Source organism: Stenella coeruleoalba (genome assembly GCF_951394435.1).
Source record: "Stenella coeruleoalba genome assembly, chromosome: 11".
NCBI lineage: Eukaryota > Metazoa > Chordata > Mammalia > Artiodactyla > Delphinidae > Stenella > Stenella coeruleoalba.
Window position 1 is genome coordinate 16,108,544 of NC_137157.1, and position 25,027 is coordinate 16,133,570.

The following is a 25,027-nucleotide window of genomic DNA, read 5'->3' on the forward strand; positions in this document are numbered from 1 at the left end:
TTATAAGCCGTCAAAGATGCAATATGTCCCCCCAAGGTGGGGGAGAGTCAGTCCTCCCCTGATAACACACGAACACTGGAATGCGTCCAGCCCGAGAGCCGTGCGCGGAGCCGCTGGGTCTGCGCGGCGGCTGACATCTCCCCTCAGCTTGACCCTGCACGAACAGCAGTGGCCGGCTCTGAAGAGGACCCGCGCGGAGCCCCCAAGCACGCGCGGAGTCCTGAGCATGCGCTGAAGACGCGGCCCGCCCCCCTCCGCGGCCAGAGTTCTCGGGGCAACGCCTCCCGGGGACGCATGCCAGCCTCTCTTCCGTTCTACGCGTGCCCTGCCCTCACCTCTACAGTCGGGATCGGCGCGGCCAGCTGCTCCGGGGTCAAGTTCCCAAACTCCTCCGCAAGCACGTCCATGCTGTTCACGACAAAGGAAGGAGCAAACAGAACCCTCACGCGCGCCTTCGCTGCGCCAGCCAAACTGCTGTACCCGTGGAGAGCGGTGCGCGGTGGCCTAAATAGTCCCCGCCGCGCAACTTAATTGGAGTCGCGGAAGAAAGGTTCCGCCTGCTCTCGGTCAGAACCTGCGGTTGAACCCGGATGTGGCTGAGGCGGAGCTTGGAAACTGCGTCCCCTGGTGTCGCTCGGAAGTCTCGCCTGGGTAATCTAAAACCCCAGCGGACAGATTTTGGCAGTTATCCCACAATCAAGACCAACAACGCGTATTGTCATTTTAAAAATAATTCAAAGAAAACGGTAAATGGATAATTTGCACAACTTGAGCCACCGAGGCATCGAATTCATTTAATTTAAGCCCAAACTACACATTGTATAGTATGGAAAAAATTGGAAATTTACCAAATGCCTAGTAGGAGGGGATTGGTTAAAAAATTAAGGTACATGCGTGTGATGGCCTATTATACAATCATTAAAATGACCACGAAGTGAGGAGGAGTTAACTTACCTAGAGAGAAGAGCATAACAGGACAGTAATTAAGATAGTGTTATATTCTAAAAGGGCTAGACAGAAGATCCAGGAGTAAATTCCAGCAGAAATTTAGTATGAAAAGATGACATTTTAAAAGAGCAGGGGAAAGATGGCTTATCCAAAAATTGATGTTGGAGCTGCTGATTAGCCATTTAGAAAAAAAATACATCCAAGTAAATACTATACGGATTAAATATTTAAATGTTAACAAAACCTTAGAAGAAAATATAAAGTGCGTAAATCCATAACACTGAGCTGTGGCCACCTTCAAGGATAGCAATATAGTCAGAAATCATAAAGGAAAATATTCATAGATTGGATAATATAATTCTAGCCATAGGTTTATGATTCCACGGAAAATTTTGAATTTTCTGAACAGATGGTTAAAAATCACCATGAATGGTTTTCAAGAAATACAAGTTGGGGCTTCCCTGGTGGCGCAGTGGTTGAGCGCCCGCCTGCCGATGCTAGGAGACGCGGGTTCGTGCCCCGGTTCGGGAAGATCCCACATGCCGCGGAGCGGCTGGGCCTGCGTGTCCGGAGCCGGTGCTCCGCAACGGGAGAGGCCACAACATTGAGAGGCCCGCGTACCGCAAAAAAAAAAAAGAAATACAAGTTGGCAGAAGAGAAAGGATTGGTATCCCTAATTTAAAGCAAACTTACAGGGACTTCGCTGGTGGCGCAGTGGTTAAGAATCTGCCTGCCAGTGCAGGGGACACCGGTTCGATCCCTGGTCCGTGAAGATCCCACGTGCCACGGAGCAACTAAGCCCGTGCGCCACAACTACTGAGCCTGCACTCCAGAGCCTGTGAGCCACAACTACTGAAACCCGTGCACCTAGAGCCCGTGCTCTGCAACAAGAGAAGCCACCGCAATGAGAAGCTCACGCACCGCAATGAAGAGTAGTCCCTACTCGCCTCAACTAGAGAAAGCTCACGCGCAGCAATGAAGACCCAACGCAGCCAAAAAATTTTTTTAAAAATGATAGAGCCTGCATTGTAGCGGGTTGTGCAGTTATATGAGATCATTTATATAAAGTGCTTAGGCCATAATATGGTAAGTAATTATTTTACGACATTCTGAAAGAAAAAAATTATATTCAGGTTCCCTACCATGCCGGCAAGTGCAGCTGCTGGGACAGATCACTAGGTTTCCTTTCTTCTTCATAAAGCCTTGCGATAAATCCCTAGGTCCCTTTCCCTTGAAAGCTGAACAAGGCTAACATACCAAGCTTAGGCATGAAAAGATAAAGCTTCACTTGAAAAACAGAACAAGAGGGTACAAGTTGCTAGTACAAATGTACGTTCTAAAAGGTTAGATTAAATCATGGAGGATAAAGTCATACCTGATTTACTAAATGAAATTAGAGCATGTTGGGTGTGTCACTATCCTTTGAAGTTGACAGCAAAGACAATAACTGCAGCCTTCTATGTACCCTTGAGTTTCTCTGCCAATGACAATATTGGGCTTAATGAACCACGGTTGTGATATGATTTGACAATTTTTGGTCTTATGTACTTAAGTACTCAATCATCACTTCTCAAAATACTAAAACCTCTTGAAGTGTGAAAGAGATTTAGGACAAATAAATGAGCTATTGTAATGTATTCTGTCCACATTATGCTTTAGAGTTTGTAGACAATTTCAAATACATTATCTCATTTGATTCTCACAATAGCTCTGCGAGGCAGTCAGGTAGGTTAGGAAATGGATGTTCAGGGAGACTAAAAGATTGGCTTGAGGTCATATAGCTAAGAAGCAGAAGTGAATTCAAACTCAGGTCCTGTGACTCTCAGTCCCATGCTACTTTTACTGAATAATGAGTGGAAAATGTTGGTACCTAACATCCTCAGAGGAAGAACAGGCTGAATTTTAGTTTTAAGAAGGATTCAAGTGAAAAAAATATGTTGCACAAAAGATGGCACTCCCCACGCCCATGGCATACTTAGCCAATCAGCCACAGAATTCTTTACTGCTTGTCCTGGATTTAGCTTCAAAATCCTCTCAACACAGTGCTCTGGGAGCTAATACTAAAAGATCAGAGCAGACACATGACCTTAAACTTATTTTCATGGGACTTCCCTGGTGGTCCAGTGGTTAGGACGTTGCGCTTCCAAAGCAGGGGTCTTGGATTCGATCCCTGGTTGGGGAACTAAGATCCTGCATGCCGTGTGGCATGGCCAAAGTGGGGGTGGGGGTGGAATCAGGTAATTCCTGCATGGTCTACTAGGCAATGCCCAGCACTTCATTAATGCAAGGACCCAGTAAGTTCTGTTTTTCATTAAAAAAATAAACTTATTTTCATAAAAAGATGATTCATAGAGCTTATTCAAGGAAACGGGAGGGATCTGAGGTGGAGACTGTTGCTAATGCTTACCAATACCCAACACCCACACCCGCCTTTTCTCCTGGGCACATCTTCCTGACTCCTCTGCAGTTAGATGGGGCCAGATGACCATCTAGCCATCTAGTCATCAACTAACGATCTAGTTAGTTCTGCCCAATGCACCATGAGTAGAAGTGGGTGATCCTTTTCTTTCCCTTATCTTCTGAGTGATTAAGGAGACGCTGAAGGTTTCAGGGACTATTGAGTTAGAAGATGGATGGAAGTTGGGTCTCTAAGTGGCTGAATGGAGTAGGGTCCGCGACACACACACCAACCTTCCCTAAACTTTGAACTACAGTTTGAGAAATAAGGTTATGCTGAGGCTTTGCTCAGCAGTTCATCTACACACACCAATAAAGGTTGACTTCAATGACTATGCCCTTCCTGGAATCACCTTTTCGTGTCATTCTTAGAGGCGATACTGGATTGGGGGACCTCTTCACACATTTCTCCCATTCAAGTTTTAAAGACCTCATGAGTGCACATGGTAGTGGATTTGTTTTTCTCTTTCTGATCCTTCCTTTTTGGAAGAAATCCCTAGTTGGGTGACCTTGGTGGGAACACAGGAGTCTAAGGGGCAGCTACTGTCTTGTTCCATCCCCTGCAAATTAGAGCCTGGGCCCTTGATAGAGATTCTTCCAACTGAATGTTGATATCTGAGACTTTAAATCTTGAGCAAATGAGGCAAAGCAGCAAGGACAATTGAGAAACCAATCTCTGAATCCAGCTTGGCTGAGGTCCTATGCTTGCATTGCCTTGGTTCTTCCCATCTTCCAAGCTTAATTCCCCAGGTAAAACAGATTCCATGAGGTACTTAAACCTCTCCAATAAACTCTCTTTCTGCTTCTGTTAGCTAGAGTCCATTTCTACATGGACTCTTGTGCCATGTGTTCATGCGTATACACATACGCACACAACACAATATTCTAGCACCAACAGCAAGTGTTCTTTGCCAGGGCAATCCTTCCAAAACATAAATTGCTTGTAACCTTCTCCTGTTTCAAAAGATTCAATGGTTATCTCTTTCGGGACAAAACCCTCCCTTTTGAGCATGACATCCCAGAAGCCTTCTACCTTGCTTGTTTCCCCTCTCATCACTTCCCCTCTTCTATAGGCTGGACCCTTGGCTTACCATTTCTCCACACCGTCGTACCCACTGTGCACTTGGCCTCTTGTGCCTTTCCCTTTCTTGGCAAGTTCCTGCCTACCCTTCATGCTTTAGCTCAAGGGTGACCTCCACGAAACACAGTCTGGCAGTATTTCCTCTAACACCACGTGTATGTGTTTTATTGCCCGAATTACACTTTATTGCAACTGTTCACAAGTTTATCCTTCTTATTAGGTTACAAACTTCTTCAGGACAGTGTCTGTCTAGTCATCTGTGTATCAAAGATCTAGGATACTTCTTGGCACACCGTAGATGCTCAATAGCTATCTGTTGACTGAATGAATGAATGAACATGACCTGATGTCTGTGAGGCTCTGATGATCAGCAGAAGAATCCTTCTAAAACAACTGCAATAAAGACTGTGCAGTATTCCAGCCCTGAGTTACCCAAAGGTGGTTTAGAAAACAAAGAGACACCAGCTATCTTGAAATAATTTTTAATGCTTTAAAATTTGACTAGCGCACACAATACATGTTTTAGCAGAAGAAGAATGAAAATGTGTGTATGGTGTTTAATAAAATTGACATTACAAAACAAGACCATGTTAAGAAAATTCTCAAAAGTAGAAGTAAACATTTCAGTAAAAACCAAGTAAACAACACGCTAAGGGATAGGATTTTAAAATCCTAATAAATGTAGTTGCCTAAATCCAGACTTCAGACATTGAGATTTACTTTGTCACTTAAAAAAAAAAAAAAAAAAGGCAGAATGCCCTTCATTTTAAATGCATTTTTAAAAAATGTTTGCACATTGTTTTCCTGCTGGCAACTCAGTATAATCAAGTATATAAGAATACCAGATGGATTCCAATCTGATAATAAAAAAGTGTATCACCTGGTCTTCTGGTTAAATATACAGTTCACCTCAGAAAGCAACAAAAAGTTATGCTACACATTACATTTCTATGTCACACCCTCCCTGCTGTCCAGGCCCCAAAGTGAACACAGTTGAAAACTACTTCAACGTAAGAAAAAATGAAAACAAAAATCTACAGCACCTTTTGGTTTCTAAGCATAGGAAACAGGCAGAATGGAAATACAGGAAGAGGGAAACAATGGGTGAGACCGATGATGTGCTCTTCAGTAAAATTCCATTTATACACAGCTGCTCAAATGGACAGAATGGCTGATTTATGTATTGGTCACATGAGGAAAAAAAACTGACTTTCAAAATTTCCTCGAATTCTGGCAGATCCCTCCAAAATGTAAAGACCGCAGATAATTTACTCACACAATCATTTCCTAGAACTTTATCAAATAATTAGGTAGCACCATAATGGTGAAGGTCGTGGTGAGGAAGAGAGGAAGAAAGGAGCATTATTTTTTACCTCCTACCCACTCTTCCCCATCAAATTACTAAGGTTCAATGAGTCCTCAGAAAACCAAACAATCAAAATGCATTTCATGCAAATAAAGCACTTTCCAGGCTGAGTCCATCCAAAAGGTAGTGCTTCACTTAACATTTCGGAAGAAGTATGTAATTCCAGGACAGTATGCAGATTTCTCTAGAATCCTGACAACCAGTGCCAGCTTGGCAAAGTTTAATTCAATGCATAAGAGTGGCAAATGATGATGATACTTAGAAGAGCATCTTGGTCACAGCAGGTAAGAATTTAAACAGCGCAGAAGGCGTTTGCTAGCACATTATATGGTTAAAAATTCCAGAGTTCAACTGTTTCTTTTTCAGACATGAATTTCACTGAGAATGGGGATCTTGTTTTATCAATTTTTCTTCTTACAAGTAAAACAATTCAAACCACTCCTGCCTTATGTAAAAATATTAAAATCTTATATAAACCTTATCAGTGGCCTGAGAAATGCAGGGACATTCACGAAGAGATGTGTGCAAAAACTGTTTCCCTCAGAGAGCAGGATAAGTGAGAAGAATCCACCCTCTAGAATAAAATTTTAGAAGGGGTTTGTTTCTATTTTCACTAAATGAACAAGGGAGGTTTTACCTAAAATTTGTATGTAGTTTTAAAATGTATTTAATACATTGAAATTCTAAACAAATACTGACAATTGGTATCACAAAGTGTGATTTGGTATATTTGTAGAATTTGAGGACTTATACTACGTAAGCTTCTATTACACATTAATAAAATTTAATTGTACATTTAAAATACGATTATCCCTTACTTCATATCATTTATTCAGAACATCAATCCCCTTGGTTATGTTCACAACTTTCAACCCTTTAAGAAGCTGTACCAAAGTTAAAAAAATCATTAGATTTGATGTGAAATACAACTCCTTACAGGTTGAATGAATAAGCCAGATATATATGCTTAAGAAAACATTTACAAGTATTATATAGGTAATATAATTAATTACAAATTGCTTGCTGTTCATTAAAAACATCTCTTTTGGACTTGTAGATAGTGCACAAACAGGGTCATTACAACGTGCATGTCTTTGCAATGCTAATATTACTGAATTATACAGATTCGGGCTAACGCTGTGCCACAGACAGGACTGAGAACGTGCCGCATCTGAAATGCCATTGATGGAAACAGACTGGGTACCTAAGTGCTGGGCTTCCAATCTCTTATCCAATGTCAGTTCCTCTTTAGTTAGTAGATGATGAAGCTTCCGCCTTCCCCGTGGCTTCCTCACTAAAGAGCAGCTTTCGAAGTATATTTGCATAAAATGGTCCATACACTTGTTTGTTGAGATTCACAATGCTTGCATATTGCGAGCCTAGCACCTCTAGCTCCTGCTGAACGACAGTGAGGCCTCCTGGCACGGCAGGCATGCATTTTGGAGGGTTTGGCAGACAAAGTAGGCTTTTCATGTATAGCTGGATTCGTTTTTCTGGGGAAAAAGAAGGCATCTTTATCTGTCCCATTATTAAAGCACGTGATTTTGAAAAATGAGAACAGTAATTGTGGTATGTGGATTGCGGCAACATTCTCAGTTCTTGACCTCTCCCTATATTCGTGCCCTTTCCAAAGCAGCCTTGCAGCTCTTCCCATCAAAGACTGGAGTCTGTTTCCCCATGCCTTGGAGCAGGGATGGCCTTACGACTTGCTTTGGCCAATGCAGAATGTGGCAGAAGTGCTGGTATGTGAGTTCCGTGCTCAAGAGGCATTGTTTGAACCCACTCTCTCTGCCTACCACCACCATGTAAACAAGCCTGGGCCTGATGAGGGACCATGTTGAGGGAAGCCCAGTTGTTCCATCTTAGGCCATCCTAGACCAACCTGTAGCCAACCAACTCCCAAGCACCTGAGAGAGCCCAGGCAAGATCAGCAGAGCTACCCACCCAAGCCACAGCTGACCACAAATGTACGCGTGCGTCCAGCAAGATCAAAAGAACTACCCAGTTGCCCCACAGACTCGTAAGCAATGACAGATGGAGTTTTGGGGTGATTTGTTATGCAGTAATAGCTAGCTAACAAAACATGCATAGCATTTTCAGGGTGGGGTGGGGAATCTTTTACAAAAACTCAACGTCCATAATTTTAATTATGTATCCTAAAGCTGAGTTTGTAAACTGGCACTGCCAGTTTGGTCCACGTAGTGTTTTTTAAAAAGAGAAGTCATTTAAAACGAGGGGATTTCATATAGAAAATCAAAGTTTTGGTTCTTCTTGAAAAATCTACAGATCTGGCAAACTTGGGGGCCCAAACTGCCACATGGCAAGGGTGAGCCCACATCCGAGTTTTCACAGGACAGTTAAAGTTGACACCTGCTGTCCTGGCATAATTAAAAAGAGCACTCTCAAAAGTGTCCTGGGGTGGAAAATAAATTATATGATCACCCCCCATGTGGGCAACAATCTGGAGTCACTAAGGAAGGGCCACCCCACTGGCACTGCCACCTTCTCCATTCTTCCTGCTTCAGTGCCTCAGTGTATCTGCATTTGAGACGACTTCACAAAAGCACGCAAATGCATAAATAAGTGAAGCTGCAGTGGTATTGGACAAATGGTACTGGACAAGCCTGAAATGCCCCAGCCCATGCTGCTCCAAGGATGTTCTCTGGCTTTGGAAACAGAAATCTCACAAATAAGGAAGTTTACTAAGGAAAATACACTCCATCGAATACAGATAACTATATTGCTGAAACTTATCTCTAAACACTTCTCCCAAAAATCACACATTTCAGCCAGACCTGACCTAGAACTCAAAGTCCCCAGTGTCCCATGTCCATATCTTAGCCCAAATTGTTTCCTCTTACTAGAATGCCTTTCCACCTCACCTCATGTCTGCACAAGTCGAGAGCATACTTCAATGCTGATGCTAAAGTCACCTCCTTTCTGTGGCTTTTCCTAGCAACTGTTACACTATCATCCCATATTACTGTTACTTGAGAATTTATCTCTCCCTTCTTAGACGGTGGGCTTTCTAAGGGTCAGGGCTATTTTTTTGTCTTATAATATCCCTGGTCTGGCATGTGGCAGGCACGTCATAAATGCCGCTTGAATTAAAGTGAGATTGGAATGAAAAAGGTCTATAAAGATAAACCCCAAACTGAAAGCAATGGGAGCCAGAGAGGAATGGGGGCTGGAGAAGGCAGTCAAAGATGACTTGGGCCTTATCCATAATTTGTCAACAAGAGGAAATTATTCATGGATGTATCACTTGTATAATTGAAAATTACTTTTTAAAAATGTAGGTGGCTATTAGCATGCAAATAATTTACACAGCAGGTAATCCATAAATCATTTTTACATGGTTTTGGTATATATTTGGAAAAAAAATAGTTTGAAGGAAAACTCCCTCTCTAATTACCTTTTTTAATGGCTAAGAACACAGTAGGAGTTGTAATTCCATTGTAGACAAATAGCACATCAACTAAGAACAAAAGAAGGCAGACTGTGGGTACCATGAACTACAGGGGAGGAAAGGCAGGGGTAAATTGGAGCCCTTCTTCTGTCCCAGGGATCCCTCTAAGTGCTTAATGTATTCCAGCTCCTCTGCAGGCAGAGAATTAAGAGGAAACTGTCTGCTAAATTCCCCGTTAGGCTGGCTGGTCGACTCTCAGAAGCTGGGTCTATTTTCATCACAGATACGGTCCAAACACTTTTCACAAGGCTGTTTAAAGAATGAAACTTTTTCAAAACTGTTATTATGCTGACAAGTGGTTCTATCTCCTCTGTGGATGAGTCACAGTTTTTAGGCCAAGACTAAGGTGACAGAAGCGTCTGTCCATTTAGGAGCAGCCAAATGGAGCCCCTGCCAAAGACGTGCCCTTGGCTTCCAGAGCCCAGGGAGGGACGCTCAAGTGAGTCATTCATGTTGCTAGGCAACAATACTTTGAATGAGGTTACAAAATACTTCCAGTTTGCAAAAGAACAGGAAACTTGGACTGGGGAGAGCTGGGTGGAAAAAAGTTGCTTGACTGGATTTTAAGAGGCCACCTCGGGGTGGGGCATCTCCTGGACCCCAGCTTCCCTCTCCCTTGACATTGCAAGTACTTCCCTGATCTAAAGCAAGGGCATGGAGGACACCCAATGCTCTGGCCACGCTGCCAATGAGCAGCAGGGCTCCAGCTTTGACTGTAGTGCCCATTAGAGCAGTTAAGAATATGAGTCACTCTCCCCGCCCCACCCCACCCTCTCTCTCTCTTTTTCTCTCTTACACTTCTTCCTCTTCCTCTTCCTCTTTCTCTTTCTCTTTCTCTGCTATGTGAGGACACAACAAGAAAGCAACCATCTGCCAGCCAAGAAGAGAGCTCTCACCAGAGCCCAACCACGCTGGCAACTTGACCCCAGACTTCCAGCCTCTAGAACTGTAAGAAAATAAATTTCTTCTGTTTAAAAAAAAACAAAACAAAAAAGAATATGAGTCAGAGAGGCTCAGGAAGAAGCCATACTCTGCACCCTGCTAGTTATGCGACCTCAGGTGAGAGTTACTTAACTGCTCTAAGTCTCCATGCATTCACCCATTCCACAGATATTTATTAAAGGTCGTCTCTGGGCCCAGCATGGTATAGGGAAATAGCAGTGAGCAAATATGCACCCCGTCCTCGTGAGGCCTGTGCACTAGTGGGGGGTCTCTTGGTACGTGGCAGACTGCAGACGGCCTGCCCCTCTTTCTCCGGGGAACACCGTCTCCCTGTTGTTGGCGTTCAGCTGGAGACTACCGGCCATGAGATGCATGTCAGCAGTGAAGGTTACGCAGGGAAGGGCTCAGCCACAGGCAGCTGCGGGTATGCTGTGTGTGTTACTGTTTTCACCCGTCACCCCTCAGCAGCCCACATGCTACACACCAGACGGCTCTTTTCTTGGGGGTGGGGTTGAAGCCTAGAGCTATTAAGTGGCCTGGGTGGCCTAGATCTCCAGCATCCCGTGTCCCCAGGGATAAGAATGAGAGAAACTATTTCAGAGCCTCAACTAAATAATAGCAAGTACTTGTATTCTTAGGGAAGTCAGTGCTGTACTTTGAAAACTTGCAGATTAGTCCTGGAATGTTAGTATATTCGAATGCCACACTCTTTCCTCTGTCTGGTCCATTCCTCACCCTCTGCAGTAGACACTCGCTTTGTGTTCCACATCACCCTCTTCCCTTCTTAAGGCCACAGCACCCTGATCTTGTTTGGGGGAAAACAATCTCTTCCCTAGTTTCAGACCAGGTGTTACAGGTAAAGCTGACTCACCAGGAATTGAACACGTCTCAAGTTTAAGTTTCTTCCCCTCTGGCCACCATGAATGAGTCAACAATGGGACATGACCACCCTCTGGAGTCAATGAGACTCAATTCTGGGGTCACCGTCTGAGCTAAGAGGGGAGGGAAACTGACTCCTTTTTTTTTTTTTTGGCTTGACTTAAACACAGAAAGATGTAGGCTGGAGCTGAAGTCATCTTGCTGTGTTGGGAAGAGACTCTCCATGGAGACAGCCAGCCCAGAGGAAGGCAGTGCTGAGGGACCAAAGTGGGGAAACCAGGACCCAGGACATAGTTTAAGCTCTGATTAAGCTGTCCCAGCAGCCAATCCCACCCTGCTGTTTTCTGTTATATGAGCAAATACATTCCCTTTTTGCTTAAGCCACTTTAGAAGCTTAGGTTCTCTGTCACAAGTAATAGAAAAAGTCCTAACTGATACATTCTCCCCAACTCACCAATACAACTTGACCTTAAGATATTCCTTTTCCTAGCAATCAAGTACAAAAAAAAGTCAACCCACTATGCCTCTCAGTTGCAGGGTCTTTTTAACTCTCTGTCTCTCTAAGCCTGACCAACATAGGGGCCTCAGCTCACACAGGTTTGCTTCCCGCGGAGCCCGTGTCTACTTTCTGTGAACATACGGCCAGCTGGTTTGGATTGCTCTATTGATCTAGGAATTTAACATTACTGGCAGCATGATGTTATTTTCTTCATAGAAACCTATCGGCTGGGTAGTAAGGTAGAAGGCTCTGAAACATCCTCCCACTCTGCTACATATACACACAGAAGCAGCAATGAGTCCCAAACCTTTGAAAATATTAATGCTTTCTTCATATTTTCAATATTTATTCACTCACCAAAAGAAGCAGGTAATCTGTTTAAGACTAAAATTTGACTGACACTTAACATTAGCCAAAACCAGCATGGTAAAGCAAATTGGAATTGAAGCAGAAACCAATAAAAACATGAAGACTCACCAATCAAGGACCAGATAGGATTGTCCTCCTCTTCGATGCTTGAGAATTGACCTACAAGATTAGCTTGAACCTCAGCATCTAGAGCAGGTAAACCTCTCTCCATCAGGGTCTTGTTTACCTCGACACAAGTCTGAACACCGATAGAATTTAGGACTTCCTTCAAGTTAAAGGTCCTACAAAACATGAAACAAAAATCCCATCAGGGATAGTTTTTATTTAGCAGGATTTTTGTTGTTGTTGTTGTTTTAAAAGTATACCAACTTATTTCAAATGTCTACCAATTTTTCCCTATACAGACAATAATTACCTCTATTAGAATGAGCTTAGAAAATAGTAACTCCTCCCAACCATCCTTTATATGTAGCAGATTTGTAAATGCTTAAAACCACTCAATTCTGTGGGTAATGTTTAAATAGGAAAGCACAGACAGAAAAATGTGGTCCCTGAAAATAAGTCTGCAACCCCATCTTCAGAAAGGGAAAGAGTAGGTTCTTTAAAAAGTAACCTATTTACTTTTTAAAATAAACCCTCTGGTCTGAGTGGATTCATTCACAGATTTTTTTTTTAATGTGCTTGGAAAATGAGGTACGATCAATTCCTTTATCCACGCCTGAGCAGTAAATCTCTAACACCAATCAAACACAAGAAATGAAGATATTCAGAAGCCAATACCATGAAGACAAATTACCTAAAACTCTTGACCTATCATGATGGAAGGTAAGAAACTCCTTCGCATTGTTACTTTCAAGTAACTGATCAGTAATCCCAAATATATACAGTCCAGAAAACTGTAAAAAGTAGTTAGTGGTGGGTTATTTAACAGGTAAGGAAAAAGGTGTAATTAGAAACAGCATTTGTTGGATCCGCACTATTGGGGAATGATGATGGAAAATTGCTGCTCACTAGTCAGAAAGGGTCTTTAAGACAACTTTGTGCAAATTGGGAATTAAAGGATAAGAGATGGGGGGGATGGGGTGGGGGGAATTAGACAAAACAATAATATAATCAGATAGGCAAAACAACTATAAAGAAGATGACTTAACAACTAAGTAGTTATTAAAAGCTAACGTTTATCAAGCACTTACACCATGTGCCAGACACCTGCCCTAAGTGCTTCACACAGTCATCTTAAGTTTCCATTAACCCTAAGGTAGGTACAATTATTCCCTTTTTACAAATGAGGAGGTGAGACTCAGAGTGATTCAGGATCTTATTCAATGGTACATAACAAGTCAGTAGCATAGCTAGGATTTAAACCCTGGTTTGCCTGACCCCAAAGCCTGTCCTCTTAGTAACCATTTTGCTGTGTGCTTTATATTAATACTTAAGCAGTACTGGGGGTTCACTAAAGGCTTAATAAATTAGAATTCCTGGAAAATAATGGTTACCCAGTGTGGGAAAATGCTAAAATAAGATCTATTGCAAAACCAGAGCAGGTTTCTTTTTATTACAGGTCTTGGGTCCTGGAACGTGAAATAAAAGAGCCTGGCAAGTTAGCACCAGGATCAGTAGAAAGGGCAGGGCCTTGACATAGGCCAGGGTTCAGGCCTTGGCTTGTCCTTTTCTTGGTGTGCAACCCAAGGCAAATCCTATTCTCTCTCTGAGCTTCAGGTCAAAATGAGAACTTTGGATGCTATAACCACTTGGGCTTCTTTGGGCTTTTAATATTCTAGGATTTTATCAAGTCATTTATGTGCTCTCTAAGTAATGGGCAGGAGGATGGGAGGTTGGGTGTATCTCCCTTCAAAGAGAGGAATAAAGTCCCTGAAAACACCTGAAAGGGGAACCAGCAAGAGGAGCTGACCCATATAAGACCCATGGAAACATCTGGCCATTGGCTAAGACTAGGAATTTTCTAACTTGGACAGGATTCCCAATAGGATGATCTAAATGCAAAATTGAAATGGGATTCTAGTATTCAATGAAGGTTTGATACTGGGAAATGAATTTGGCAAAAACAAAACTTACACTGGACTTGCAGAGCATCTCTGAAGGACAGAGATGTCACCACTGTGAAGATTTCATAGAGGCTGGGTCAGTGAAGCTGGTAAACATTTCATGGCAGAAAACCTATGGAGTTGGAACAACTGAATCGGAAAGCCTCTTTGATAGGGCGTTCTAAACACTGAGCATGGTGGATTTCTGCATTTTGTTGTTTTTTTCCACAGCACTGTCAAAGAAGAGCTTTTGCACACACCCATCCTGAGCGGAAACACTATACTCACCCTGGCACTTGTTATGGAAAAGACCTCTCCTTTCCTATGATGGGACATCTAAGCCTTCAGTGATATTAAAAGAAATTCTAAAAGAAGGTGTGAGCTAAGCTTCTCAAAAGCACAGTCGTGAATATCACATCCAGATGTCAAGGTTATTTACATTCTCTGAAACACATGCAGGCCCTGAATACAAGGCAAAGCAGATAAAAATGCTTGGAACTTACTCTTTGTTCATGCCTTCAAGTAGAACAGCTGAAATCTTTTTTACCCTGACTGCAAGCTCAGGTAGGCCGTCTGTCATAGCACCCACCATGTTGTTGGTGATTAGGGACAGGCAGGCAATCATTTTCAGTTGATTCAGCTTTTCTGTCAGTTCCTGAAGACGTGCTCCATCTGTCATGAGTGTCTAGCATGTTTATTTAAAATGTAAAAATAGTAAGGGAAGCTCAATACCATGAACTTGTAAAATAAGCAATGTTACATCCAAACTCCCATTTTTATCTGATTTCAGTAAAGTCATTAAATCACATGCAACACAGACAGACCAGCGGATTCACAGTTTGAACTTAAGAATTAGAATACTGGAAAACTTGAGTGAAGGAAAAAAAAAAATCACTCACCTCTGGTAATTCTTTTTTCTGATAATCCCACTGTAACAATTTCAAATAACTATTATTTAGCACCAATGTAGGGCTCAGGCTTGGCTTGGAGCTGTTTTTGGCCCCGGGAGTTAAAGCAGTCTCAGAAAGAGAAAGTAATTCTTCATGTACAGATTCTTTTATCCATTCTGTAGTTTGATCAAGAGCACCTGCAAGTACAAAGGCCACATATTTGTCCTACAGCTGATGGATTCCTTCATTTGTGCATTCTACATGACAGATGTCAGGTTAGGTGCTGGGCATGAATGACAAAACAGCCATGGCCCTCAAGGAGCTGAGCTTAGAGTCCAGATGGGCAGACAGACCTGTAAGCTCACAATTACAGCAGAATACAGTGAATACTAGACGACACAGCAGGAGTGGAGGGAGGAGAGGAACTCCATAAGTGACACTTCAGGATACAAGGCAGACAGAGGAAAGAGCTGTCACGCCAGGATAGGAGAATAGCCCACACAAAGACCCGGAATAGTGAGAAAATATGGTAATTTGGATGCTACAAGCAAATCTGTACTGCTGGTCTATAAAGAACTAGGAGGGAGAGAGAGTGGCAGCAGACGGCATCAGATGGATAGACAGGCCAGCTCACACATGACCTTGAGTGTTGTGCAGAGAAGGTATTTAGATTAAAGGCATTGATGATTAATTAAACATTTTTGGGTTCCAGACCCCTCCTCGGAGTGTCTGAGTAGAGCTATGCCTTTCCCAGCATGCTGGTGTGCACACTTTATTTTACTTCAGACCCAGTTCTAAGGTCTCCCCCTAGAAATAAACTGCTTTTTATACCACATTTCTTATAAAATTATGTATTTGGCAGAATTTATAAGGTGGAGATTGCTTAAAAATGCAGACTGAACACAGGTGCAGATTTTTTAAAAAGACCCAGAGAACAAAATAAATAGTCACCCTGGAAACAGGGGTAATTTATGAGCAGCTCAGTTTGCCACACTTAAGCAACACCACCTCCAGAATTTCACAACTTTGTTTCTCCTCAGTTGGCAAATGTTGTTCTTGGTTTTCCCAGTTCTGTTTATAAAGATATAAAAGACTTGCAGTCTTTTATTTAAAAGGTACCCAACAGACAGAAACAGTGGAAACCATCATGGATATAATTACAATATGGCGGTAATAAGCATTTATGCTGCAAGCTTAATCATTTACAGCTGACAGATTTAAAAGCCCATTTCTTTATCTCAAACAAAAGCAACAGTGTAGCAGAGGTTCTCAATCCTGGCTGATTGTAGAATCACCTGGGGAACTTTAAAAAGAAAGAAATGTGATCTTGGGCACTGGCTCTTGGAGATTTTGATTTGATCAGTCTGAGATGGGGCTCAGGCATCTGTGTTTAAACACCCTAGGTGATCCTAATATGTAGCCAGAATTGAGTACAACTGGTAAAGCAGAAAGAGCATGAGTTTAGGGGGAAACATGGGCTGTTCTCTAAGGGATCCGCTGAGATTTCACTCCCACAAGCTAGTACACTGACTGTTCTATGTGGCTCAAAAATCGAGGTCAACCCTATGAGGCACTGGTACCCCTTGGTTTTTCATATGGAAAAGAGCCTCTCCATTCATTTCTTCAATGACAACTGAGCACCTACTATACACCAGATACTATACCAAGTGCAGAGAATTCACAGATGAGTAAATACAGTCCCTATACTCAAAAACCTCCTTATCTACCAGGAGAGAGAAACAGAACAATAGGCAATGGTTTTACAGGTGCATTTACCTAAGAATTTCTCAGGGGCAGTGGAGGCCCAAGAGCACTTCCCCACCAATATACGTTCCTGTTTCCTGCCAGGAAGTCTTGGACTAACCCCGCCGAAACTATCTCTGGTTCTCTCAGTCCATATCCTGCCAGTCCTCAGTGGTCCAGTCTCTTCCTGTGGGAAGCCTTTCTTTTTTTTTTTTTTTTTGCGGTACGCGGGCCTATCACTGTTGTGGCCTCTCCCGTTGCGGAGCACAGGCTCCGGACGCGCAGGCTCAGTGGCCACGGCTCACAGGCCCAGCCGCTCCACGGCATGTGGGACCTTCCCAGACCAGGGCAAGAACCCGTGTCCCCTGCATAGGCAGGCGGACTCCGAACCACTGCCACCAGGGAAGCCCAGGAAGCCTTTCTTGATTGTATGGACCCATCCTTATCACTGCCTTCTTTTTGTTTTTTATATAAATTTATTTAATTTATTTATTATTTTTGGCTGCGTTGGGTCTTCGTTGCTGCGCGCGGGCTTTCTCTAGTTGGGGCGAGCGGGGGCTACTCTTCGTTGCGGTGCCCTGGCTTCTCATTGCAGTGGCTTCTCTTGTTGCGGAGCACGGGCTCCAGGTACACGGGCTTCAGTAGTTGTGGCGCATGGGCTTAGATGCTCCGCGGTATGTGGGATCTTCCTGGACCAGGGCTTGAACCCATGTCCCCTGCACTGGCAGGCGGATTCTTAACCCCTGCGCCACCAGGGAAGCCCTATCACTGCCTTCTTGAGGCACATCTGCCTTTGGATTTTTGATCTGGCTGTCATTTCTCTTAAATAGCTGACCTGAAAACCAGCTTCTCTATTTACTAAAAAAAAGTTATTAAATAGTTCATGTGCCTTTAATATTACTAGTGATACGAAAATGAGACTCCTTGAGAGTCCAAGCCTATGACGTTTATTTTTTATATAGTTTTCCCTTGACTTAGCTCACAGCACAACCTGATAGGTGTGTGAGATATCTGGCCTTGTCTTGGCAAACCCCTTTGCGTTGGAAACTAATCAAACGTTTTTCCAGTGGTACTTGTCACTTAGTAGGTTCTCAAAAAACCTCTGCTCTCTATACCTGGCATGAGAGACCCGGTAGGTTTCCTATTTAATTCACCATCTCTGGAGGTAACCATGGGCTTAAGTACTGACTCAAATAGTCTCCTTTAGACTGACAAATTGATTTGGTCCTATATGCCTGAAGATATCTTTCCCTTCAACTGTCATGCAGTAAAATGTTTACTAATACACACTGTGCATGCAAATCAAACTAGAAGACACAGGGTGTTTTAACTCTTTCAGAAAGCAGAGGAGGGAACACTTCCTAATTTATCTTATGAGGGCAGCTTTGCTCTGACACCAAAACCAAGCAATGGCATTATAAGAAAAGAAAATTACAGCGGGACATCTTTCATACATACAGATGTAAAAATCCTTAAGGAAGCATTAGAAAGGCAATAAGATAAAGATAATATACCGGGGCCAAGTGATTGGATAAACATCTCAGGATTGCAAGCTTGGTTTAACACTAGAAAAAAAATCAGTCACTCTAATTCGCCACATTAACACAATCAAGGAGAAGAAAAATATGACCAATTGAGTAAATGCAGAAAAAGCATGGGAACAAATTTAATATGTGACCTATTTAGATAAAAATTCTCAACAGGGCTTCCCTGGTGGCACAGTGGTTGAGAGTCCACCTGCCGATGCAGGGGACACGGGTTCGTGCCCCGGTCCAGGAAGATCCCACATGCCGCGGAGCGGCTGGGCCCATGAGCCATGGCTGCTGAGCCTGCGCGTCCGGAGCCTGTGCTCCGCAATGGGAGAGGCCACAACAGTGAGAGGCCCGCGTACTGCAAAAAAAAAAAAAAAAAAAAAAAAAAAAATCTCAACAAACTAGAAATAGAAGAAAACTTCCTTAACCCCAAAAAATGACATCTATGAGAAGCTGCGGCTAACATCATATTTAATGCTCAAACAATAAACATTCTTCTGCTAGAAAAGCAAGGATGCCCTTTCTCATGACTTCTATTCAACATCTGATTGGAGGTCCCAGTCAGTGCAATAAGATAATCCAAAGAAATAAAAGGCAACATGATTGTATATACTATAGAAAAACCTAAGGAATACTCCAAAAAGCTATTAGAATTAATAAGTTAATTTAGCAAGGTCTCAGGATGCAAAGTTGATCCTCAAAAATCAATTATATTTCTATATGCTAGAAAACAAAAAGTTTTATAAAATAACATTTATAACACCAGAAGAACATAAAATGAGATTAAATTTAACAAAATAGGAGCTTCCCTGGTGGCGCAGTGGTTAAGAATCTGCCTGCCAATGCAGGGGACACAGGTTCGATCCCCGGTCTGGGAAGATCCCACATGCCATGGAGCAACTAAGCCCATGTGCCACAACTACTGAGCCTGTGCTCTAGAGCCCGCGAGCCACAACTACTGAGCCCACATGCCACAACTACTGAAGTCTGTGCACCTAGAGCCCGTGCTCTGCACGCAACAAGAGAAGCCACTGCAATCAGAAGCCTGTGCACCACAACGAAGAGTAGCCCCCACTCACTGCAACTATAGAAACCCTGTGCGCAGCAACGAAGATCCAATGCAGCCAAAAATAAATTAATTAAATAAATTTTAAAAAATTACAAGACCAGTACACCAAAACTAAAACAATATTGCTGAAATAAATTAAAGATTTAAGTAGAGATATTGAGTTCACATATCAGTAGACTCAACATTATTAAGATGTCAGTTCAACATAATTCCAATCACCATCCCAGCTGGCTTTTTTGCAGAACGAGATAAACTAATTAAAAATGCATATGGAAATTCAAAGGACCTAAAATAGGCAAAACAATTTTGAAAAAGAATTAAGTTGGAAGCTAACACTATCTGACTTCAAGACTTAGCCTCAGTAACCAGGATAGCGTTGTATCAGCTAAGAGTAGAAATATAGATCAATGGAAAAGACTAGAGAGTCTAATAAAAAGGAATGAAGTACTGATATGTGCTACAACATGGGTAAATCTTTAAAACATAATACTAAGTGGAAGAAACCAGACACAAAAAGCTACATATTATATGATTCCATTTATATGAAATGTCCTGAACCGTCAAATCCATAGAGACAGAAAGTAGAACTGTGGTTGTCAAGGGCTAAGGGAAGGGAGGAATGAGGAGATACTGCTAATGAGTTTGGGGTTTATTCTGGAAGCATGAAAATCTTATGGAATTAAATACTGGTGATGGTTGCATAACCTTGTGAAAATACTAAAAAACACTGAATTATACACATTTAAAATTTAATTTTATGGTATGTAAATTATATCTCAATTTTAAAAAAGAATAAAGAGTTCAGAAATAGAATCACAAATGTATGGTCAATTGATTTTCAACAAAAATGCCAAAGCAATTCAAAGGAGAAAAGATAGTCTTTTTCAACAAATAGTTCTAGAATTGGATATATGAATGGAAAATTTTGAACCTTGAAATATACTGCCTTGAAATGATTCATAAGCCTAAAAGTCTGAAACTTCTAGAACATACAAAAAAAATTTTCATGACCTTAGGATATACAAAGATTTTGTAAACAATTCACTAAATACACAAACCATAGAAGAAAATTTTATTATTTGCACTTCATCAAAATAAAAAACTTCTTCTTTTCAAAGGATAGGGTTAAGAGAATGAAAAATGCAAGCCACAGATGGGAAGAAAGTTTCACAACACAAAAATATGACAAGGGACTTGCTTCCACAATATATAAAGAGCTCTTCAAATCAATAAGACAACCCAATTTAAAAATGGGCAAAAGATTTGAAGAGACACTTCACGTAAGAAGATAAATAAATGGCCATTTAGCATATAAAAAGATGCTAAACATCATTAGTCATCAGGGAAATGTATATTAAAACCACATGAGATACTTTCACATTCTCTATAAATATATATAGGGTAAAATTTAAAAGACTGATAATACCTAGTGTTGGTGAAAATGTAAAGCAGTTGGAACTCTCATACACTGATGGTGAGTATAAAATGGCACAACTACATTGGAAAATAATTGGCCGTTTTTTCTAAAATTAACCATATATTTACCATATGACTCAGCCATTCCACTCCTAGGTGTTTATCCAAGAAAATGAAAACACATGCCCACACAAAGACTGGTACACAAATGTTCACAGAAGCTTTATTCATAGTAGCCTAAAACCAGAAACAACACAGATGTCCATCAACAGGTAAATGGATAAATGAGGTATGTAATCATATAGGATTACAATATAATAGGATAACTTTCAATAATATAAACTATGGATACTCACAACAACATGGATGAATAGCAAAAACCTTATGTTGAGTGACAGAAGCTAGACAGAAAAGTGAACACACAGTATGATTCCATTTAATATGACATTCTAAAAGAAGCAAAACTAATCTACATTGATAAAAATTATATCAGTTTTACCTCGATGGGGGGAGGTTGGTTGCAAGGGGCCTGAGGATTCTTTCTGGAGTGACAGAAATGCTTTATTTCTTGTTTCTAGTGGTGGTTACATGGGCATATTCTTTAGTCAAAACTCACAGAACTATACACTTAGAGTTGGCGTGTTTTTATTCTATGTATTGAATGCTTCAATAAAGTTTTTTTAAAAAGATATGGGTTATGGGTTGGCCAACTAAGTCACTGAGTCTAAGGCAAAAACCTAGCAAACAACCTATGTGATAAGGTCACATAAAGCTTTATCAACACAAAACACACATGTAAATATTTACATTACGTAAAAGCCATTGATTGTGCTATTTAGTGCTTCAGAGAAATCAGTCCAGGGAATGCTCTGTGAACTCTGCCAGTTTGGTATGAATGAGTTTAGTATTTGAGCTTTCTGAGATGAATGCATCAAGGGTATCCCTGTATTGATTCATCAAGGAATACAATTCCCATCTCTACCCGACTTCTAATATGGTACCTAAGCATGAAACCTGAGTGACCCTTAAAAAGGCAATGACTCTACATCCTGGACTTGGGGGATGGCCAGGCTAGCTCTTGGTCTGTACAATTCTGAACAGGCACCATTCAATAAACTAGGAGAATGGTGCAGAATACATGGATGGGAGTCCCTGATGTTGTCCAAAGCTTTAGATGGCCTCTATTTTCAATATTCTGGAAAATATTCAGAGCAAATACCCCAATTTTCAGTTAGAAGAATGTAGTTCTCTTATCCATGACATCCACTCTTTTATGCCTAGCAACACCTCACCTTCCCTTTTTTTGGTACTGATTTTGAGAAATCATTTTCCCTCACTCCATGCTTTCTTTTTGTGAACATCAATTAGAGGTCCCATGACTAGGCAATCTCCCTGACCAGGGGTTGGCCTCGCTGAGTCATATGCCCATCAGACTCCTTCCTAGGACTCTGAATGATGACCACAGCGTTCAAGGATGGCCCATGTTGAAGTGCACATTAACCATCTGAGGACGGAGCTCGGAACTTTCCCTTGTTTCTTCCTCCCCAGATTCCTGATGCCCTCCCAGTTTCTGGCCTTGCGCAGACTCAGGTATTTTCGCTTTTCTGTAAACTGCCCCACTCCTTCCATTCACTTCCTTTTCTGCTAAATCAGCCAGTTAGTTTCTGTTGCCTGCGATATACCCCAGCTGATATAACACCAAATTTAAAAATCCAAAGAAAGGAGCCAAAGCAGCAGCTTGGTTTACTCCTGACTTGGCCATGAGAGACCTGGCTTCCAGTCCCAGCTCCGCTACTTCTCAGTTGTGTGGCTCTGTCTCTGGGCAGGTCGTTGCTAAGCATCAGCTTGCTCATCTCTAAAATGTTTCATAAATATTTCCTGAATGCCTTGGGTGCCAGGCAAAGACAATCATAATGCAGTTTTATATATTTCTGAAAAACATTTATGTCCCATAAGGATTTCTGAACCACATGAAATCAAGTTCCTGAGAACATTTTATCAGATATAAGAGATTATCTAAATAAATAAAACCTTTTCTTTCTGAGTATCTGAAAAATTACTTGTGGCCCAGCCCCCCAGGGGTAATGTGCCATTCTTTCTACAGATAATTTAGTTGTTGGATCTAATGTGGTTACTTTGTTGACATTTAATACATCCACCCAATCACTGCCTAAGGCTTTCTTGGGTATATTTTAATAGGGCAATTATATAAAATCTCTCTGTTGGCAAAATACAATTTTGGGGGGAGTCAATTAAGAAACCCAGAGTACTTCTCTGTATTAATTTTCTGAATAATTATTTTATAAAAATCATGTACACACAAAAATCCAACACTTTTGTCCTTCTGTGCAATACTGTAAGACTCTTATTTTGATACTAGGGCACAGTGGCCGACTTTTGGCAGAGTGACTTGAGGATATAATTAATAGTTGACATACACTCTGCTTCCTGGACTCTTGATTTCTCTGGGAACATATTTAGATCTGGGCAACAATGACCTACTTGTACAGCTGGATTTATTCTATTCTTAAATCTCTGGAAATATCCAAGTCAATGTGAAAGGTGCAAATGAAATATAAGTCACTAAGCCTGGGTTTTAAGGAGAGAAACAAATCATTTGAGATGAATGAGACTGTAGTTCAACCCTACAGTAAGGAATTTGTTCAAGATTACAGGCTATCTTGACTCACGACATGAAGACATTTGCACACATGTGTACATACACATATACAGGGACACAAATGGAACCAACCAATGAATCTCAGGAAAATGCTGCTAAGAATGTGGTTATCATAGTTCAGGTTTCAGATCCAGGTTCTATTTAGGGTTCTATGTCCCATAATCCCTCTCTGCCTTTGAAGCCAAAACAATATAGCTCTGAAGTCATAGAATTTTTGTTGTAGAAGGATCCTTAGAAGTCATCTAGTCATATCTGTCACTTGACGCTAGAGCTCTCTCTGCAAATCCCCCCAAGATAGTCGATACATTGTCTGGAGAGAGTCAGTTTTGCATAGTGGTTGAATGCACACGCTTTGGGGCAGACATAGCTGGGTTATCCAGGCTTTACCACTTACTAGCAGTCACCTAGCGTAAATACCTTAACCTCAGTTTCTTCTTTTATAAACAGTAGGTGATAACAGCACCAGCCTCATAGGGTGACTTGTGTAGCTTGAATAAGCTAATAAACGTATGGTGTTTGGTACATAGTAAGGACTTGGCACACAATAAGTGCTCAAACAAAATGTTAGCTAGCATGGGTTACTATCAGTAATAGAGAGGCCCATTCCAAAGTTAAAACAGCAGCTCCAGCTCCTAGGAAGGCCAAAATTGGCTGTCTGCTGCTTCCCTCCCATGGGTCCTAGTCTGCCCTACAGAGCTTAACCAAAGCCCTGAATCACTATCGACAGGGAAGGCAGTGCTCATGGCCCACCTGAGTCTCCCTGTTATCAAGCAGAATGGGCCCAGCTTCACTGATTGTTCCTCCTGTCACCCTCCGTGGCCCATGCCCTCTTCCCTGGACAGGCTCCAGCCTGCTGGAGCCCCTTTTAAAGTGGCATCTGTTTGGCTTTGTTTACATGAGGCTATCACATTGACCACCTTGACAGAAAAGCTCAGTCCACGAGGGGTAGGGTGGGGTGGGTGCATCACCTAACCCAGCCTTAGACTGTGGTTAACCAAAGCCCAGAGGCTGCTGTCAAGGGTTTGCCAATGAGGGAACCAGCTAACCAGCCTCTTGCCAGCTGTCCAACATCTGGCATCTCAGCTTCCTCACCTGTGAAACAAAGGGAATAACAGTACCTCTCTCACTGAGTAATTGTGGGGATTCAATGAGGTAACACTTCCTTTACTCCCATTCTTTCTTGACGTCTCTTCCAGTCCAGTTTTAATGCCCACTAGTCCACTGAAACTGCTCCCATCACAGTTACCAAGGATCCTCACACGGTCAAATCCAATGGTCAAGCCTTGGCCTTCATCTTTCTTGACCATTTAGCAGCACTCGTCGCAGCTGATCGTGCTTTCCTTCTTCAAACACGTTCTTCGCTTGTCTTACAGGACACCACCCTCTCCTGGCTGTCTTCACCTCTCTGGCTACCCTTTCACAGTCTCTGTTGCTGGATCCTTTTCCTCTTCTCAAGCTCTAGATGCTCTAGAGGTCCCAGGTCAGGCCCATTCAGTATCTACACTCACTCCCTAGGTAACCTCATCCAGTGTAATACTGTGGATAAGAGCATGGAGTGGATAAGAGTGTGGAGTCAAACTGCTTGGGGTGAGTCCCAGCTCTGTAATTCACAGGTTGTGTTGTGGAGGGAAGTGATTTAACC

At 42.0% G+C, this 25,027-nt stretch overlaps 2 protein-coding genes across 3 annotated transcripts in view; both read right to left on the minus strand.

Moving 5' to 3' along the window:
- POLR3B (RNA polymerase III subunit B) overlaps positions 1-573 on the minus strand; it is a 117,165-nt gene extending 116,592 nt beyond the window's left edge. For both annotated transcript variants that reach the window (XM_079938267.1, XM_079938266.1), the window contains exon 1: positions 336-573. In XM_079938267.1, coding sequence (XP_079794393.1) covers positions 336-407 — 72 coding nt within the window. In that variant the 5' untranslated portion in view covers positions 408-573. The remainder of the gene's footprint in view (positions 1-335) is intronic.
- A 4,386-nt stretch (positions 574-4,959) lies between these two features.
- TCP11L2 (t-complex 11 like 2) overlaps positions 4,960-25,027 on the minus strand; it is a 41,920-nt gene continuing 21,852 nt past the window's right edge. Inside the window, exons 7-10 of the mRNA XM_079936681.1 lie at positions 14,955-15,142; positions 14,559-14,740; positions 12,119-12,291; positions 4,960-7,345 (exon numbers count right to left, since the gene is read on the minus strand). Of these exons, the coding sequence (XP_079792807.1) occupies positions 7,101-7,345; positions 12,119-12,291; positions 14,559-14,740; positions 14,955-15,142 (788 nt within the window). The 3' untranslated portion in view covers positions 4,960-7,100. The remainder of the gene's footprint in view (positions 7,346-12,118; positions 12,292-14,558; positions 14,741-14,954; positions 15,143-25,027) is intronic.